This window comes from Nycticebus coucang, chromosome 5 (assembly GCF_027406575.1).
Source record: "Nycticebus coucang isolate mNycCou1 chromosome 5, mNycCou1.pri, whole genome shotgun sequence".
Classification (NCBI taxonomy): domain Eukaryota; kingdom Metazoa; phylum Chordata; class Mammalia; order Primates; family Lorisidae; genus Nycticebus; species Nycticebus coucang.
In genome coordinates this window covers 133,323,359-133,342,478 of record NC_069784.1, presented here as the reverse complement: position 1 = coordinate 133,342,478, position 19,120 = coordinate 133,323,359, and the positions used below count along the sequence as shown (strand labels likewise).

The 19,120-nt window shown below is 45.1% G+C and overlaps 1 protein-coding gene across 2 annotated transcripts in view; it reads right to left on the bottom strand.

Moving 5' to 3' along the window:
* Positions 1-19,120, bottom strand: part of TULP4 (TUB like protein 4) — a 258,940-nt gene that overhangs the window by 8,503 nt on the left and 231,317 nt on the right. For both annotated transcript variants that reach the window (XM_053591576.1, XM_053591577.1), the window contains 6 exons: positions 17,386-17,610; positions 16,067-16,301; positions 8,071-8,215; positions 4,760-4,904; positions 3,401-3,494; positions 1,793-1,936 (listed from right to left, as the gene is read on the bottom strand). In XM_053591576.1, coding sequence (XP_053447551.1) covers positions 1,793-1,936; positions 3,401-3,494; positions 4,760-4,904; positions 8,071-8,215; positions 16,067-16,301; positions 17,386-17,610 — 988 coding nt within the window. The remainder of the gene's footprint in view (positions 1-1,792; positions 1,937-3,400; positions 3,495-4,759; positions 4,905-8,070; positions 8,216-16,066; positions 16,302-17,385; positions 17,611-19,120) is intronic.

Here is a 19,120-nt window from a genome sequence, read left to right as displayed (position 1 = left end):
ACCCTAACAGCGGCCCGCACACAGGTGCTCAAAGCACAGCCAGCACTGCCCGATGTCAGGCACCCACTGTGCACCTGCTTTGGCTCCTCTGGGCACTGCTGAGTCACTCTGTGGCTCCTCCCTCCAAGAAAAGCACCACCAATCCAGAAGCTGGAAGCATAGTGCCAAGTACTATCTGGCAGCTAGGACGTGGTCAGGAAATATGATTTAATGGGCTAATTGTAATGGCTGGTTGGCCTTCTACCAAAATCACTATGGAAAAAAGCCAGCTAGTGTACAGAAAGTTTCACCTTGCCCTTGGTGCCTGTAACTGGCCCTCTCTCCTTTACTGGGGTCCTCTAGCAAGACGTAACTATTCTCCATTGCACAAATCCCGGTCCTGGCTCAGATCCCTCTTCCGCCTGTCCCCTTACGTGCATGGAACACTGACAGCAGGCATCTTCCCCTTTCCAGGAGCAAAGTCTCCCTGTTGCATCACCACCACGAAATCTAAGCCCTGAGACAATGAGTTCCCTCCTCTCACTGGGAGCCACAGACTATAACAGTGGCGGCGGCAGCTGAATACCAGAGTGAGTTGTGTTGGTCACGTTCTGAGAGAACAGGGAAGGCCAAAAAAAGTGTAAAGTTCTAAACATTCTGAATTCAAGTTTCTGAATAGCAAGGGATGTGCTATAAAACCCAGGTAGGTGGGCCTTCACCAAGTTATAGGCACTTACATGGCTGCACAACCCTGCCTTTTAGTGTGGCTTGGGTCTAGAACATTTCCTCCACCACCAGAGAAGCGAAAATGGCTGCTGTTGGCAGTACAGCAATCACCTTTCAGGTAGGAAACCTGAGCTAAGAGAAGGTAAACAACTCCCTCAAGTTCAAAGCAAAAGCGAGGCGCACAGCCCAAGTTGAAATGTGCTTCCCTCCATGTCCCATCTCTGGGACCAGAGTCTCCCAGGTAACGGACATTCAGATGGAGGAGAAGTTGTGGCCCTGGGGTTCTTATGGCTCAGAAACAGGGTACTCTAGAGCTTGTCTGGAGGGGAGCAGAAGAGTCTCTGCACCTATACAATTCCAGGCAGACTTCTACTGAGAAAAACACATGATTTTCAAGTGCCCTTGAGTAACTGAAAATGATTATATGTAACTAATTGGCAGACTAATTAGAAATCATTCTAATCTACCAAAGTAGGGCCCTTTAAGAATCACCCCACTTGGAAACACTTCACATAAGATGATATAGATATTTACTATTTGTAAACTGGAACTTCAAAAACATGTACTAAATTTTATACCTTTAGCTCAGACCAAGACACTACGCACAGCAGAAGACTGGTGTTTAAATGCAAAGGCTTTGCATCCTGGGGACAATGCAGATTTGAGACCAGCAGAGTGAGGTACTCTCTAAGCAGGGACTGACAGGATAAAGGCATGCCTGGACCTACAAGCCTGGGCTTCAGTTCTGATTTTATTTAGTCCTGATTGTTTCTCCTAACTTGTCTTTATGTGGCCACATGACTAAGGGCATTACTGCAAGGACAGAAGGTGATGTTAAAAGTGCTCTATGAGCGTGAGGAACCTGCCATCTTAGCCATCATGCTCTGGTAGCTTCTCTGCTCCCCCAATTGGTGCCAATTTGTGACCTTTCTCTTGTTATGTGCCACAGCATCTGTATGCCTCACTGAGGCGGGTGGGAATTTTCCAAACCCAGGTAGCAGGCTGTGGTCCTCAACCACTTCCCACTCTGTCCCTCTTGCAGTCTACAAGAAGGGTATGACAGACAAGTTCATGTATGTGAACATACCCGGTAAGTCATCTTCATCTTCACTGAAAACATTTGGGTTGAAGACAGGTAAATTAATATAGTCCATGGAAATCTTCCGAACTTCTGGGAGATAAATGGTCATTTGCCGCGGCTGGAGATGCAGGAGGCTGGTTTTATAGATTACTGGTGGAGAGGAAGAAGGGCACGGTTAACAAAGACATGCCAAGGACAGCCAAAGTGTCACAGAGTCACAGAGAGAGAAATAGAGGGTGCGCTTCTCCTGCCATCTGAAGACAGACCTGCCCAGGCAGAGTCCAGTCCTGAGGGTGGGGGGCAGCTCTCCGTCTCTCCCTAGCACTTAGTGTGGCCACTCCCGCCATGGGTCTGGGTTCAGTGACAGAAAATTCCTGGTCTATCTAGCTCAACTACATTGCCAGTGGTTTATCTAAAAAATTACAAATTTTGAATATTAAAAACATATTTTAGACTGAACTCCTTTTTTGGAATGAGCTAGAGTATAAAAAACATATTTTTAAAAAACATCACTTGTGATCAGATAGCTAATTTAGTCATAACTAAAGTGTCACGCTCAGAAGAACCTCGGGCAGACGCTATCTGAAAGCCACTGTAAGCTGAAGGTGACACAGCATGGAGGAGAAATAGGCTCTGCCTTTATTTAGGGCTGGATTACTGTTTCATGGACTTTCCGCTTCAATTTAATGATCAGAAAGCTGGATGTGATGGCTCATGTGTGTTAATCCTAGCACTCTGGGAGGCTGCGGCAGGTGGATCCCTTGAGCTCAGGAGTTCAATACCAGCCTAAGCAAGAGAGAGACTCTGTCTCTACTAAAAATAGAAAAACTAGGGGGCATTGTGGCGGGTACCTATAGTTCCAGCTATTCAAGAGGCTGAGGCAGAATGATCACTTAAACCCAAGAGTATGAAGTTGTTATGAGTTAGGCTGATGCCATGGCACTCTAGCCTGGCAAAAGATGAGACTCTTGTCTAAAAAAGAAAAAAAAATTTTTAATGATCAGGATACCGTTTATAGGGAACTTCCACATAATACTTTTAAACTCTGAGATTTAATTTGATTATCTGAGACATTTAGGAGAAGGCCTAGGTTGCAACTAAAATATTTGGATGAGACAAAATAAAAATAACGAATCTGACTTTAAGTTTCGCAGTAGGTTAAAATCAGTTTCCTTTCCCTTGTCATGGGCAGGATATGTATCTGGTACTGAGGAATAAAGTGTATAAACTTTACCACTAAGAACTGTACTAAGAGTCTTCTTCTTCGGAGTCTTTGATGCCTTCTTCTGTACTTTCTCTGGAGGAGTTTCTTTTGACTCAAGAACCTACACATACCAGTACCAAAATCTGCCCACAGGAAAGGCCTAGAGGTCAAAATGTCTAGAAATCTCTGAGAGCTTTGATAGAGATTTTGGTTACTTCTATATTTCTTTTTAAAAGAAAAGGCTTATATAGAAAAAATGAAAATGCTACTGGCAAAAAACCAATTTGAGTGATAATTCTACTAGAGTCAAGGTTTGGAGTAAATACACGCTGACATGTTGCTGTTCATCTTTTACTTTTAGCTGGTGAAGGGTGAACTGGAGACTGTGCAAAAATAGGATGAGGCCTTACCTGCACCGAGATTGGTTGGCAGGAAGGCAGCCAAACCCACAATCTTAAATTTGGTTCCCCAGATGTTAGACGTGACCTGAGCAAGATAGTTGTGCTGTGGGGAGAAAATGAAAGAAAAATGAAGAATCACAAGATATTGCCCTACTTTTCTACCGGTCACTTATCAGCAATGTTAACATTTATTGCTTAAAAAGCTAAAAGTGTGTGCGCTGCCAGAAATACTCATTCCCAACCTCATTGTACTATTTTTAAGATCAGAGCTAACTAGAGCTAACACATAAGCACCCAGAGCATCAGGCGAACTGAACTGGGAGTAAGGGCTGGCTGTGAACCAGCATGGCCATGTGTGCGGTTTAAAGGGGCCACCAAAGTGATTTGGACACATATTTCTTCACCCTTCTTTTCCCCCAATCACTGGACTAAAGAGAGTACCATAATCGAATCCATTTTTATCCTCGATATTTCTCCTAGAAACATCAGCTGGCATTACGTCATGAAACTACTCCATTATCTGTTTCCTCATTCAATTCAAAAAATTTAAAACATTAATACTATGCCTCCCAAAGAGAAGGTGGAGGGAGAGAGAAGGTGGTGGGGGGGAGAGAGAAGGAGAGAGAGGGAGAGGGGCAGAAGGGGAGAGAGAGGAACAGAGCGGGAGAGATAGAGACAGAGAGAGGGGGAGGGTGAAGAGGGCAAGAGAGAGCAAGAGAGAAAATGTTGTGTGTACTTGTGTGTACATATACATCAAGGGTAAAAATTAAGACGGAAAAAATATAGCCCCTAGGAAGCTATACTGGAAACCGGTAATGATCTGTGTGCAGAGAAGCCCCGGAGGAGTATGAAAAGGAATCTGTGTGCCAGACCTGCTGGTGTACTGTGGCTGGGCCAGGGCAGGAAGCCTTCTCTACGGAGGGGGCACTGGAGTTGGGTCTAGAAGCACCAGGGTAGAAACAAGGGTGAGCAGATGGAGAGGGTGACCCAGGGAGAGGGCAGAGGTGGGTGTGGCTGGAGCACCTGGAGGTGGGTGTGGGCATCAAGAGTCTGGGAGGGAAAGGCAGACTGGGTCAAGCTCTGGAGATTTGTGGCCAGGGGTTCTTACCCACAGGCACTGGGGCATCACTGCAGAACAAGAACTGGCTTGAGAGGGCACAGGTGATGTGTGGACACCTCTCCACTTGAGGATGATTCCTGCAGCAGCAGAGACAGCCTGTGGGTGTGTGGAAGGGCCCACGGGGCCTTCGTGCAGTGGGGGTGGGGGACAGGGCATGCCAGCTGAGAAGGAAGTGGGCTCCATGTGTTCAGCCACCACCACACCCCCACTGAGGAGGGGAGAGTGGTGTGCCAGCTTTGTGCTCCTACCTGAGTGATGTCTTCAAAAGGAAACTCTCTCCGTGTTAGGCTGGGTGAGCCAATGGAGGGCTTGCGCATAGGCAGCCGAGGAGAACGGGAGATCTCTGGAGTAGCCCGGGGCAGCTTGGGAGACTTGCGAGCCTCGATGCTGATCCTGGGGAGACAAGGCCAGGCGGGCTCAGGTGCCTGTAGCAGGAGAGTTGGGAGACACAAAATCCTCCTCTTCCCTCTCTAGACAGTGAGCTAAGACACTGTATTCTCGGTGACAAAAGGCTCCAATTTAATAAATTATTCCCTGCTTTTGCATTATCAACATGAGAAAAGAATGAAAGTTGTGTATCAAATAACATGTATTTAAAAATATACTGAGTTAAAATCAAGTGAGTCATTTAAAACAATCCCAGAGAATTCACTTTCACTTTCTACTCACTTATGCTAAGTTTGGAAATGTCCACATTCCTTCTGCCAGGGTTTACACTATTGGTCCTGGGAAAATGGCAGCTGGGAGGAGACATTTCTCAGCGTATGGCCACAAGGATTTCCTTCTATGATTACTTGGATTTCAACAGATTCATCTGGCATTACATCATTTGTAATATTTAAATCAAAGGAGTGAATCTAAAGTTTTTTTAATGCTTTCTGATCCCAGGTTACATCTCTGTTTCTAAGTCCCTGTATTTATAACACAGAGACCTACATATTTCACATCAGACTACTGCACAGACAGTGTTATGAAAAGGAATACGGGCTGCTGGGCTCTGTGCTTCACACCCGCAAACCCAGTACTTTAAAGGCCAAGGCAGGAGGATCATTTGAAGGCAGGAGTTCCAGACCAGCCTTGGCAACACAACGAGACCCTGTCTCTACAAAAATAAAAAATAAAAAAATTAGCTGGTTGTGTTGGCATGCACCCGGGGTCTCAGGTACTTGGGAGTCCAAGACAGGAGGATCACTTGAGCCCAGGAGTTAGAGGCTGCAGTGAGCTGTGATTATACCAATGTACTCTAGCCTGGGTACAGAGCAAGATGCTGTTTCTAAAATTAAAAAAAAAAATACAATAAAATTTAATGAAGAAAATGTCATAAGCTGTGGTCATACAGAAAAGTTTGTATTTTTATGTGTGATTTTCATAAGCTTCAGAATAAAGATGAAAAAATCAATCAAATTGGTAAAGCAACTAGATACCCACATAGAAAAAAATGAGTATCTAGCCCTGATTTATACCGCAGGCACAAGTGCAAACAAAGGCTACAAGCTCTGAGGAGACCTGAGGATGGCTTCCAGCCTGAGGGAGGACAAACACTTCCTAACAAGACATAAAGAGCACTAACCACAAAAGAGAACCTTCAGATACCAGACTAGAGGGCAATACAAAAAGAAAATAGAAAAGAATTTTAGATCAGGCACAGTGGCTCTCGAGGCCTGTAATTCTAACACTCCGGGAGACTGAGGTGGGAGGACCACTTGAAGTCAGGAGTTTGACACCCGCCTGAGCAACAGTGAGACCTCATCTATACTAAAAATAGAAAAGATTAGCTAGATATTGTGGTGTGCACCAGTAGTCTCAGCTACCCTGAGGGCTGAGGCAAGAGGATTGCTTGAGTCCAGGAGTTTGAGGTTGCACTGAGCTTTTTTTTTTTTTTTTTTTTAACCCACTCTAGGGGGTGTATAGTGATATCTCATTATAGTTTAATTCAGATATCTCTGATGATGGATGATGCTGCTTAGTGGCTTGTTATGTTTATTGGCCATTTAATTATCTTTTATGAAGTCTATTCAAAGTCTTTTGTCAATTTGTATTGGGTTATTTTTCTTTTATTGAGTGGTAAGAGTTCTTTATGTATTCTAGATTCGAGTCTTTTTGAGACAGAGTCTCAGTATGTCACCCTCGGTAGAGTGCTATGGCATCACAGCTCACAGCAACCTCTAACTCTTGGGCTTAAGTGATTCTCTTGCCTCAGTGTCCCAAGTAGCTGGGACTATAGGCACCTGCCACAATGCCGAGCTATTTTTTTGTTGTAGTTGTCATTGTTGTTTAGCAGGCCCGGGCCGGGTTTGAACCCGCCAGTCCCGGTATATGTGGCCGGCGCCGTAACCACTGAGCTATGGGTGCCGAGCCTAAAATTATTTTTCTTAAATGACAGCACGGGTATAGGTGAGAATGGAAGCAGCTGGAACTCTTGTAGGAATTTAAATTGGCACAGTCACCTTAGGGTACTGCTTTGCAGTTTCTGAGAAAGTTCAACATGTATCTAACCTATGACCCTGCAACTCCCATACAACCAAATACCCAAAGGAAATCAGTGGGTAACAAGAAAGACTTGTATCAGAACACTTGTATTTATAATGCATTTATTCATGATAGCCCCAAACTGGATACTACCAAATATCTATTGATTTGTAAACAAAATAAACAAATCAATATATTTATTACAATGGAAAACCAGAACAATAAAGAAAACCAAACCACTGACACATGCAACATGAATGAATCTCAAAATCATCATTTTGAGCAAAAAAAAAAAAAAAATCCAGATGCAAAGAGTACATATTCTTTATTCCATTTATATAAAGTTTAAGCAAAGTAAAACTAACCTATGGTGAAAGAAGTTCATACCTGAACTGGGTGGGGACACACTTGTACAGGAACGGCAGGACAAGCTAGGTGTTTGAGATTTGGGCGTGTGAGTATCTACACATAGCTCATTCCTTAACTTTGTACAGCATCACGGGGTTAACGCTCAGTGAGATCTTAATGAAGCCCCGCCCACCCCGTCCACCACACTGCAGCCCTTCATCTACTCTCAGCTTTCTGTCTTTAGGGCTAATCCTTAGATCCAATTTTTTTTAAAGTTGACTATTAGTTTCCCAATTATATCATTATTAGCATTTAATTTGGCATTCTCTTCAACACCGTATATCCATTACAAAAGCGTTTCCTTCCTTTTCCCAAATTCAAAGAAAAACCAAGCAAGTCAGAGAAAGGTCCTTCCTCCTTCTACTCCTGATAACTGCTAACCTAGGGAAGCTCTCAGGGTTTAGCAAACTTCCTACCAGATGTCTCTTTCTATCCCGAAAGGAGGAAAAAAGAAAGAAAAAGAAAAAAATTCCAAGTAGAATCTGCCAGAAGGAAAGGTGGGTTTTTTTTTTTTTTTTTGGCTGGGGCTGGGTTTGAACCCGCCACCTCTGGCATATGGGACCGGCGCCCTACTCCTTGAGCCACAGGCGCAGCCCGGAAAGGTAGGTTTTAATGAGATTCTGTTGGAGGCACAGAGACATATTTAGAGGCACAAAAAAAGAGCAAATACCCCTGAGATTACCTTGGGAGTTTGGGTGATTTGCTAGCTCTGGAGATTTTAGGAGATTTCTTGGCAGCCCAGTCGTCACTCAGCTCGATGTCACTGGAGTCTGAGCAGTTGCAGCTGTCGATCACAGTGGAAATCAAGCTATTCCCGTAGATTTCATCTGGTAAGACACCAACCAGCACATTTAAGGGAAGTAGTATCAATTAGCCCCCTAACGATGATAATTACTAAAGGATAGACTGAGTCTACAGACCATCATTTTAAATCTAGACGTTGAACTAGAAAGTTTAGCATTGTTTTTTCTTTTACATTTTTATGCTATTATATTTACTAAGCAGAAATGGGCAATTACTTCTACCATTGTCAAAATGGGCATGGGATTTGAATGCCTCAAGGAATGTACAAAATAGCCTGACACTGTCTGCCAAAAGCCTGAGGACACACAGGCGTCTGTCTATCTTGGTCTGTACGGACTTTCATGCAGTCCCAGAACCCAGACTGAGTTAGGGGCTTGTTGACTCACCGATTCCCCCAGAGAATCTGCTTCTGGGCTAGGAAGGCTCTTGTTACTGCCAGGCTTGCTTAGCCTAGAGCCCTGACAAAGATAGGTCCATCCAAGGTGTCCCAGAAGTTGACATCTGAGTGCCAGCCAGTCAGCTAGCATTGCCCTGAGGTTGGCTATTCTATCCAGCAGGGCTGCCTGCCTGCCTGGGGCAATGGCTGCAAGAAGATCTGTGGAGTGGGGACTTTCAGTGGTGGCTTTGGGTCCCTCTGAGGGTACCCTGTATTAGAAGCCTTGCATGACAATTTTGTCAACTGGCCATTAGGCAGAAGATCAGAGATGATGCACAGACAGCCAGGCAGTCACCAAACTGCAGAGCAGACAAAGCTCATCTTCTATGAAGTTTCTTCACTCCCCCCGCCCCCACTCCACCCCCCACCGCCTTTCTTCATGACCCCACCCACCCCACTACCACATCCCTTCACAACCCAAACACCCACAACTCCTCTGGGTTTGCACTCAGTGTGAAGGCCCCATTCTTTAAAATTACTTTGTTTTTCTGACTAAGCCCCCATTCCCTCAAGGCTCTAATGGCTTTACTGGGTAAAAAAAGCTGAATCATTCAATTACAATAAAATAATTTATAGTATGGGAGTGATTTTACCATTTGAAAGGACTGTTGACATTTTAAAGGATGAGTTTATCAATCCAAACCAATCTCTAAGTTTCTGAGCTGTGGAGGCGACATCTGTGAACAGGGGCTTCCCTGAGCACAACTGGCTGGGCGTGCTGCTCCAGAAGGCTATGCCTGCTGTGCCCCCCACCCACCCCTTACTATGATCATGGACCCAACTAGTTATTGTGGTATTCATTGTGTTCAATCAACTATTATAAAAAGGCTTAATTCATGTGGCCTGAGCAATGCTTTATATTATTTAGCTTAGGAGTCACTAGATCAAAGGAAGCTCAGCCATGATTGAAACCCACATGGGAGCCTGCAGAATGTGTCCATGTGTTCATGACCTGACCCGAGGAAATCCATTAAGGCATCACCCACTCAGCTCCTGACTACTCATCAATGCCAAGATCCCTCAAGTGTTAGTCTCAGACATTTTGCTTTTCTCCTTGATCATAATTACTGTTTTATTGTCTGTCTCCCAACTGGTGTAAACTCCACCAGAGAAGGAAAGTTTCTGTGCTGTTTTCTGCTGTAACTCCAGAGACAAGAACACTTGGGACTTGACAAATACTTCCTGAAAGAATCAATGAGGATTTAAAGGGTGGCATGAGAAAAAGAAAGTGCTTTCTGAATATATGGCCTATGTCCTGCTGGTTCAGTGTGGGCAGTGCCATGCTGACTTCTGGCATCAACACAACTAGAAATCCACTGCCTTACATTACATCAGCACTCAGGAAGGCCAGGGTGGTGGCTGGATGTATCTTGATGTATCTTGGACTTCTAGAGATTCTGTACTTTGAATTTATAATGGAATCCTGCAAATAAATATCCAAGTGACAGGAAAACAAAAGTTGGGATTGGTCTTTGAAAACTATACACTCCCACCAGCAGTGTTTAAGTGTTCCTTTTTCTCCACCTTGCCAAAGTCTATTACTTTTTGACTTTTTTTTTAATAACAGCCATTCTAACTGGTGTAAGATAATATCTCATTGTGGTTTTAATTTGCATTTCTCTGATGATTAGTGATGTTGAACATTTTTTCATATGCTTATTGGCTATTTGTAGTTTTCTTTTGAAAAATGTCTATTCATAAACTTTCCTACTTTTTAATAGGATTATTTGGGTTTTTTTATTATTGTTGAGTCCCTTGTAAATTCTAGATATTAGTCCCTGTTAGGCACATAGTTTCCAAATATCTTCTCCCATTCTGTAGGTTGTTTACTCTGATGAGGATTTCTTGTGCTATGCAGAAGCTTTTTAGTTTAACTAAATTCCATTTGTATACTTCTATTTTTGCTGTATGTGCTTTTGAGGTCTTAGTCATCAATTCTTTGCCTAGACCAATTTCCAGGTTATCCTAGCTTTTCTTCTAGTATTTTTAACCTGTCTGCCTTTCTTCCTTAGACACAAACACACACACAGGGGTCAGTGTTGCCCAGCTGGAGTGCAGTGGCATAGCCATTATAACCTTGATTCTGGGCTTTAAGTGATCCTGCTGTCTCAGCCACTCAAAGTAGTGGGATTACACGAGAGCCACCATGCCTTGGCCTATAGTCTCAGGTTTTACATGTAAACCTTTGATCCATCTTGAGTTGATTTTTGTATACATGGGCGGTGCCTGTGGCTCAAGGAGTAGGGCGCTGGTCCCATATGCCGGAGGTGGTGGGTTCAAACCCAGCCCCGGCCAAAAAAAAAAAAAAGAAAAGATGATTTTTGTATACAGAGAGAGATGGGGGGTCAAGTTTCATTCTTCTGTACATGGCAATCCAATTTTTCCCAGCACCATTTATTGAAAAGTGTATCCTGTCCTCAGTTTCTATTTTTGTTAGCTTTGTCGAAGATCAATTGGCTATAGATATGTGGCTTTATTTCTGGGTTCTCTATTTTGCTCCATTGATCTGGGTGTCTATTTTTATACTAGTACATGCTGTTTTGGGTTACTACAGCCTTGTAATAAATTTGAGGTCAGGTAAAGAAACCTTCAAAAGCTGTTTTAACAGCCCTTCAACATGTGTGCAAGTTCTTAGTCTGCTCAGGCTGCCATAACAAAATACCAGAACTTAGGCTCAGGCTTAAACACCAGAACTGATTTTCTCATAGTCCTGGAAGCTGAAAATCTAAGATTAGGGTGTTGGCATGGTAAGAATCTGCAAGGTCTTTCTTCCTGGCTTGCTATGTGATCAGAAGACCTTGACCTTGTGCCTGTACATCAGGAGCACTCTCTCTCTTCCTCTTATATGGTCACCAATCCTTCCAGATTAGGATCCCATCCTTATGGCTTCATTAACCTTAATTCCCCATGAAAGTCCTATTTCCATAAAGAGTCACATTGGGATTGAGGACTTCCACATATGATGGGGGGTGGGGTGGGTGGGTGAGAAACAATTCAGTCTGTAGCATTCTGCCCCTGCTCCTCCCAGATTCAGGATCTTTTCTTATACAAAACACATTCATTCTGTCCCAACAGCCCTAAAATTCTTACTCCAGTATCAACTCAGAAATCTAAAGTCCAAAGTCTCATTTAAGTATCATCTAAATCAGATACGGATGAGACTTGATTCACCCTGACCTAGAGTTGCTTTCCATCTGTGAACTCACACAACCAGGTAAGGTACATGCTTCCAAATACAAGGGCCAGGCATTCACATTCTAAAAGGGAGAACCGGAAGTAAGAAAGGCTTGATGGGTCCCAAGCAAATCTAAAACCTGGCAGGCAAGTTCCTTTAGAGGTTAAGGCTTGAGTACAACTCCCTTTGGCTCCATGCTCTGCCCTCCAGGCTCACACAGGTGTCAGCACCACCCTCACAGCTGTAGGGAGGGGACTCAACCTTAGGGCTCTGCCTCCAAGGTTCTAGGTGAAGGCCATCTGGCCTGTCAAAACTGATTCTGATCTCAGAATCACCTTCAAGGTTCACTTTCCCCTCTTCTTAAAGAACAGGCCACACCAGCAGCTAAGTCACTCTCATTCTGGCTTGTTACACCCACGGAGTGCAGATGCCTCCTTCATTCCATGTCCAGCTGCCCACTGCAGATGGTCAGCAGGGCAGGGCTTCTGCTTGCACAATTGCACAAGCTCGTTGTAAGGGACAGTGCAACCACCTCCTTGGTGTTGAATAGCCTGAAAATTTTCTAAATCTTCAAATTCTGGATCCTTTAATCTTAACACTTCTTTTTTCAATTCATCTCTCTCCTTTCTCATTTTACTATAAGCAGCCAAGAGCAACCAAGCTGCTCCTCCAATATTTTGCTTAGACATTGGATTTCATTGCTTGTTGAGTTCTGTCTTTCACAAAACACTAGAATACAGCCAAATTCTTTGCCACTTTATAGTAAGGATCATTTTTCCTCCAATTTTCAATGTGTTCCTCATTTCTGACCATGACCTTACCAGAATTTTCCTGACACCCGTATTCTAGTATGCACCTCAAAACTCTTCCAGGATCTCCATCCCCCTATTGCAAAGTTTCTTCCACATGTTTAGCTATTAGTTATTGTTGCACCCCCTTCTTTTTCTTTACCTTTTTTTTTTGAGACAGAGTCTGTTAGAATGCTGGATAGAATGCTGTGGCTCACAGCTCACAACAACCTCAAACTCTTCAGCTCTAGTGATACTCTTGCCTCAGTCTCCCAAGTAGCTGGGACTACAGGCATCCTATCACAACACCCAGCTATTCTTAGAGACAGCATCTCACTCTAGCTCAGGCTAGTCTCAAACTCGTGACCTCAATCCTCCTGTCTTGACCTTCCAGAGTGCTAGGATTACAGGTGTGATCCTAGCCTGGCTTCATGTATCCACTTCTTGACAGTAACATCTGTATTAGTCAGGGACCTCCAGAGAAACAAAACCAATATGGGGAGCGTGTGTGTTTATGTAGAAAAAGACTGATTGATTGATTTTTTTTTTTTTTTGAGACAGTCTCACTCTGTTTTCCCAGCTACAGTGCCATGGCGTCATAACTCACAGCAGCCTCAAACTCCTATGCTCAAGCCATCCTCCTGCCGCAGCCTTCTGAGTAGCTGGGACTGTAGGCACCTGCCACCATGTCTAAATAATTTTTCTTTTTTTTAGTAGAGACAGGGTCTTGGTCTTGCCCTTGCTCAGGCTGGTCTTGAACTCTTCAGTTCAATGGATCCTTACCCCTCAGCCTCCTAGAGGGAGGCGGATTATAGGTGGGAGCCACCAAGCCTGTCTTAAAGAGTTGTATTGTAGGGAACTGGCTCTCACCAGGACAAGGACATCATCATAGCTGGTTCCTGGTGAGGACTCCCTAGCTTGCAGATAGTCACCGTTAGGCTGTCTCCTCACATAGCCTTTCCTCAGTGAATGATCGTGGAAAGACAGAGCTCTCTCCCTTCCTCTTCTTATAGGCCAGAAGCTCCACCAGATTAGTACCCACTCTATGACCTCATTTAACTTTAATGTCCCCTAAATGTCCTCTCTCCAAAAACAGTCACATTGGTGATTAAGCCTTTAATACACACTGGTAATTCTGAGGAACATGTTTGTCAAGTCACTCAAACAACATTTACCAAAGTGGATTGCAAAGTTTAGTGCATAAAAGTCACTGGGAGAATCATTACGTCACATGTGTCCAGGCCCCAACGTAACCCTAACAAATCATCATCTAAGGTCGCGACCCACAGGTTGAGAACCTCTGATCTAAGGGGTGATCTAGGAATGTGCATTTAAATAAGCGCCTCTGTGGTCTGTGTGGTGGTGGTACATGAGCCACATTTTGAAAAACAATGATGTGGTGGTGGCTCATGGGAGCTAATCGGCTTCTCATGATGAGAAATTTCTGGCTACTCAACGTTAGAAATATTTTCCTTTTCTAAATAGTTTCTATATACTGCTCAGTTGGCAATTAGTCACTCGTATTATGCCTTGTGACACACCTTCTATTTTAGTCATGAAGTTATTTAAATCTTGAAAAAAAGTTATTTGAACTTTTTAAGTGCTGAAGTTAACCTCAAAAGCAAAAATACCTTGGTATTGCTTAGCAATCATAGGAGATTCAAGTACTCATACAAGACAAGCATTGACTAAATATTTCATTTGTTTTGCTTTACAGTTTTTACTTCTTTTAATTATAAAGAAGTATAAAAGTAAAACATCTCATTTCCCGAAGGACTGCTAGCGACTGAGTTAGTCTGGGTTTGCTCTGGGCTGACAAAGTCAACAGGAAGGAAAAATAGGCATTCAGGCAGGCGGCCCAGGCTTCCAGCAAAGCTGGCTCTTGGGAGGCTGCGGCCCTGGAGCCCTGCAGTACGTAGTGGTCGTCTTCAGCAGGCAATCCACACGGGGAGATAAACGAGCTCTTCATCTATTTTCCACATCAAATCTCAGCCACTTTACTAAGCCATATCCAAGGGAGGCCCTGGAGGTGCTGGCATGAGTGAGAACATGGGGGCACGCACCCCCACCCCATCATCTCTAACCATGGCTTTCCTCCTATGTCCACCTCTCTCTGTTTTCCCATTGCACCTTCCTTCCGAGTCTTCCCTCTCTCCTTTCCCTCTGTCTCCTGACCAGCCCCCATTCTTCTTGCTTTCTCTGCTATTGGTACTAGCTTGTTACATGAGTCAAAAGACAGAAAACTGACTAATAACTAATTTTGAAAAGGACAGTGTTGCTGTTTTCGACTTCATCCAGTTAACACTGATAGCAGAGCGTGGTCACAGATGCTGAATGAGAAAAGAACAGGAGAGGGAGGCGAAGCAACCGTCTAGGGCAGGCTACCATGACCGGCCAGTGGCATGCCCCACTACCACACTGGTTTCGGGGATGTAATGAAAGGCAGAGACCAGTCTGAGGGGCCGGAGACTAGATCAGAGTGAGGAAGCGGAGGGAGCAAGTATAAAGTGAAAACTAACGCAACAAATCCAACTCAGCCAATGCAGTGTCAAGGTCAAGTGCTCACTAGCATTGGGGGGGGGGGGACACAAAAATGACTCAGTTATCTACTCTCAGGCCCTCAGGATTCAGCGGGCAAGCAGAGTCTGTAGCACAATGACAACGTGTGCAGAGCAGGACACAGCAGCCGTTTGGGGACAGTGGGTACCTCAGGTGGTACTGGTCATCTCTGCAGTAGTAACAGGGAAGGTTTCAGAGGGAGAACATTTGAGTAGGTGGGGATTGACAGGTGCATGGACACTGGCCTGCACCAAGCAGCATGCACAGAAAATGAAGACCCTTCCTTCTGAAGCCTCACAATGTAGGATCCCAGAGAGGAGTTCAGTGAGCAGCCTGCACACACTAACTGAGCCATGAAAAGCAGCACAGGAGAGGCTGTAGAAGGATGGGTGATTCATCATGTCAGAATCTTTATGGATGAGCAAGAAATTTTCATTGGTAATCAGCTATACAGCAGTTAATAGTGGATTAGTGGGGGCAGAAACAGGAGGCCGAGGAGTAAGTTAAAGGTTTGAAAATTTTAATTATATTGCCCACTCTGGGAAGGCAGAAACTATATCTCATTATTATTTTCCAATTATATCAATATTGCATTAAGGTGCTCAATGAATACTTGGTAACTGTAAGAGGAAGCCGTCACTCCCAGGAGGTCTGTGCCAGCTTCTCCTTAACTGAGAGTCTATGTTTCCTTCATCTACAGCCCCGACTACCTGATGCCTATGGAACATTGCAAAAACCCATCAGAAAGTCCATTCAGAGAACTGCTCACTTACGTAGCATCTGGAAATACAGCAGCTTTGGGGATATTCCATCCTAGCCAGCACAGGCCTGCATTTCATACCCAGGCATTACCTTTATACAGGGGTAAAGAATGACACCCCACAACCACACGAGAACAAACCTCTGGCAGGCCTACCTGATTTGCTATCTGTCCGAGGGTCCATGATGACAAACTCCGGCCGCAGCTTGCTGATACGTCGCCCCTTGAGGATGGGCACGAGCCCCCCCAGGTACTCAAGGTAGAGCGTGTAGCACGGGCCGCCCACCTCGGGGTCATCCTCCGTGCGCTTCATGGTGCAGTGCAGCCGCTCACTGCCGGCCGAGGGGTAGCTGACGAAGTCCCGCATGTTGTTGGGGTCTGGAATTGGGGGCTAGAGGCGGGATACGGGAAGAAGAGAAAGAGCTAAGACTCCAGAAAAAGAGAGGGAGAGTAGACATGATCAGGGCAACTAAAGCTGCTCTGACACAGCACAGGCTGGGTGCTCAGGAGTGGCCGACTCTGTGATGTAGAGCAGCGATTCCCAGCTGAGCATGAGAATCTCCTGGGAGCTTTTGAAAAATACCTAAGCCAGGATCCCACCTCAGACGATTACATCTGCATCTCTGGCAGTGGGCTTGGGCACCTGTACTTTCTAACACATTATAATACACCAGTGGTTCTCAACCTGTGGGTTGCAACCCACAGGAACTGTATTAAAGGGCTGTGGCATTAGGAAGGTTGAGAACCACTGTAATACACCAAGGTTAAGGACCAGTGGTGTAGAATCAGTATTGTAAGGCAGCAAGAAAACAAATTATGGCGGATTCAAAAAGTAACCAACAAATCAGTCTGAGAAGCAAGGTGGGGAGGGTCCAGGGGTAAGGGGCAGCCCACACTTGGACAGTCACTGGCATAGCCATTCCACGTGTTACCACTGAAAACAGACTAGTTTCTCAAGCTTCCATCACAGTTCCCAGTGGGGTCACCCCTCCGAGCACAGTGCAGGGAGCATGCTCTAGAACTGGAGTGGTCCGGTCCTGAAGATTACCAAGCTAGCTAAGGAACATGTTACTTAACTTTCATGAACTTGTTTCCTGCTTTCTCAAGTCCGAATAATGGCAGCATCTGCCAGGAGTTGGGATTGATTCAGTTTTGTAAAGCACTTGGTGCAATTCCATTACCATATAGGAACTGCTAAAGGAACATTCACTCTTTTGTTCATGACACAGGCTCTGCCATGGGAAAGATAACATCCACCACACAAGGCACACCTCACAGGGACACTGACAGTGTCCTCAGGGCAGGCTGCAGATATGGGACAATGTGGCAGAACCCTGCAGCGCTCTCGTCAGTAGCAGATGAGGCCCCTCTGCGTGCTCTGGAGCCCTATGTGTCTCCTGTCCCTGCCCTCCTTCTGCCCACAGTGGGGAGCCAGCCCTGGAGAGGGAGTGAAGGGGAGTGGTGCAGTGTTTTACCTTGATGGTGGGGATGAAGGCGGTGGAGAGGTAGGAACAGAGGCGGGGGGGCAGGGCAAGCTTGCTGACGTCCTTGTCTTCCCGCAGGGTGCTGGCGATGGCCTGCTGGCACAGCAGCTGCAGGCTGGACACCCGATGCTCCACACGTACCACGTACAGGGCTGGTCCTGATGCCATCAGCAGACGTGAGTCCCGGTGGCCCCAGCAGATAGAGATGATGGGGCGCTGCCCGGAAGTGAAGAGAAAATAATGCTTACGCTTGTGTGCTTTGTGGTAAGCAAGAAGAGGCACTGTACACTTGCCGTAAGCAAAACAGTGAGCTGACAGCTTAAGAATATTGGTTTTATAAGCACAATACAGAATGTTAGATATAGTAGACTCTCCACAGTTGACCACTTTCCCTACATTGACCACCTCCTTAACTTGACCTAATCCTCATAGACTGGACATGCACCACACGTACATATCAGTATAGCATGCCTAGTTCCTTATGTTGACCATATGCATGTGCCAACCAGTTTGTTACAGTCCCTTAGATGGTCAACTTACAGATGTTCTACTGTACTTAATTATGAAAATTCAGTATTTTTATTAAAAAGTAGTTGGATCTCCCCAGGCGGAGCAAGATGGCAGCCGAGTAACAGCTTCCTTACATCTGGGCACCGTGAGTCTGGGGATATAGGACTCCAGACATCTCTGGCTGGTGGGATCTGCCTATCATCACCCCTGAGAGGATACAGGGAGTCAGCGAGAGACTTCTGGACCCCATGAGGAGGACTAAAACAGTGGAAAACCGGCAAGTGGTCGCGTGTGTTCAATCCGTCTAAACCCGCCCGCAACTGTAAGTTCAGTAGCAGCGAGACTGCAAACCAGAAAGGCCTTACCTGTGAACTCTTTTGGTGTCTTTGGACTTGGCACTCAGCTGAACTGCCTTGGGGAGAGCCTGAGCGGGAGTGCGGAGAACTTTGGCCTTTGTCTAGGGCCCCAGTCTGAGCCGCTGAGCCAGACGGAGCTAATAGTGTTTGGCTCTGGGTCACAGGCAGACATTGTGAGCGATCTGCCCCGGCAAGCTCCGCCCGACCTCAGGGTCGCAGAGCTGGAATTGGGTGGGAGCTGGTAACCCAGCGACCAAGTAGCCTAAGAGCGGGGTCTGAGCCGCCTTGCAGCCCTAACCCTCGGGGGCAGAGGGAGACCAGTTTTGACACACAGAGTAAGTGGATAGCCACTTCAGCAGTGATTCCAGCGACAAGCACTTCCCCGAGAAAGCTTCTGCTCAGTAAGTGAACAAGTTCAAAGTGCCTTTTAAGTGGGCTGAAGAGAGATTTAGGGTGTCTACCTGCTGGGGTTTGAGAAACTAGCAGCCTCCAGTCGTATCTGAACTGTGATTAACATCTCATACCCCAGAAGACCACGTGTTGCCAAAACAATATTCAATAACATATACATACTGCTTTGTTTTTGGTTGTGTTTTATTTTTTTTTTTTTGGTTTGGTTGTTTTTTTTGTTTATTTTGATGTTGTGGATTATTGTTTTGTTTTTTAAGTTCAACCTTTTCCATACAGATCCTTTCTCTTTCTCAATTTTTATAGTTTAATTATAATTTCCCATTGCTGCCTATTTCAATAATTAGAACTTCATTTTTGTTAGTGTTTCTACCGCTATTATTTGGTTTTTCCAGCCAATTTTATCCCGTAAAGTTTTCTGTTTCCTTGTTTTGGTTTGATTTATAGCATTT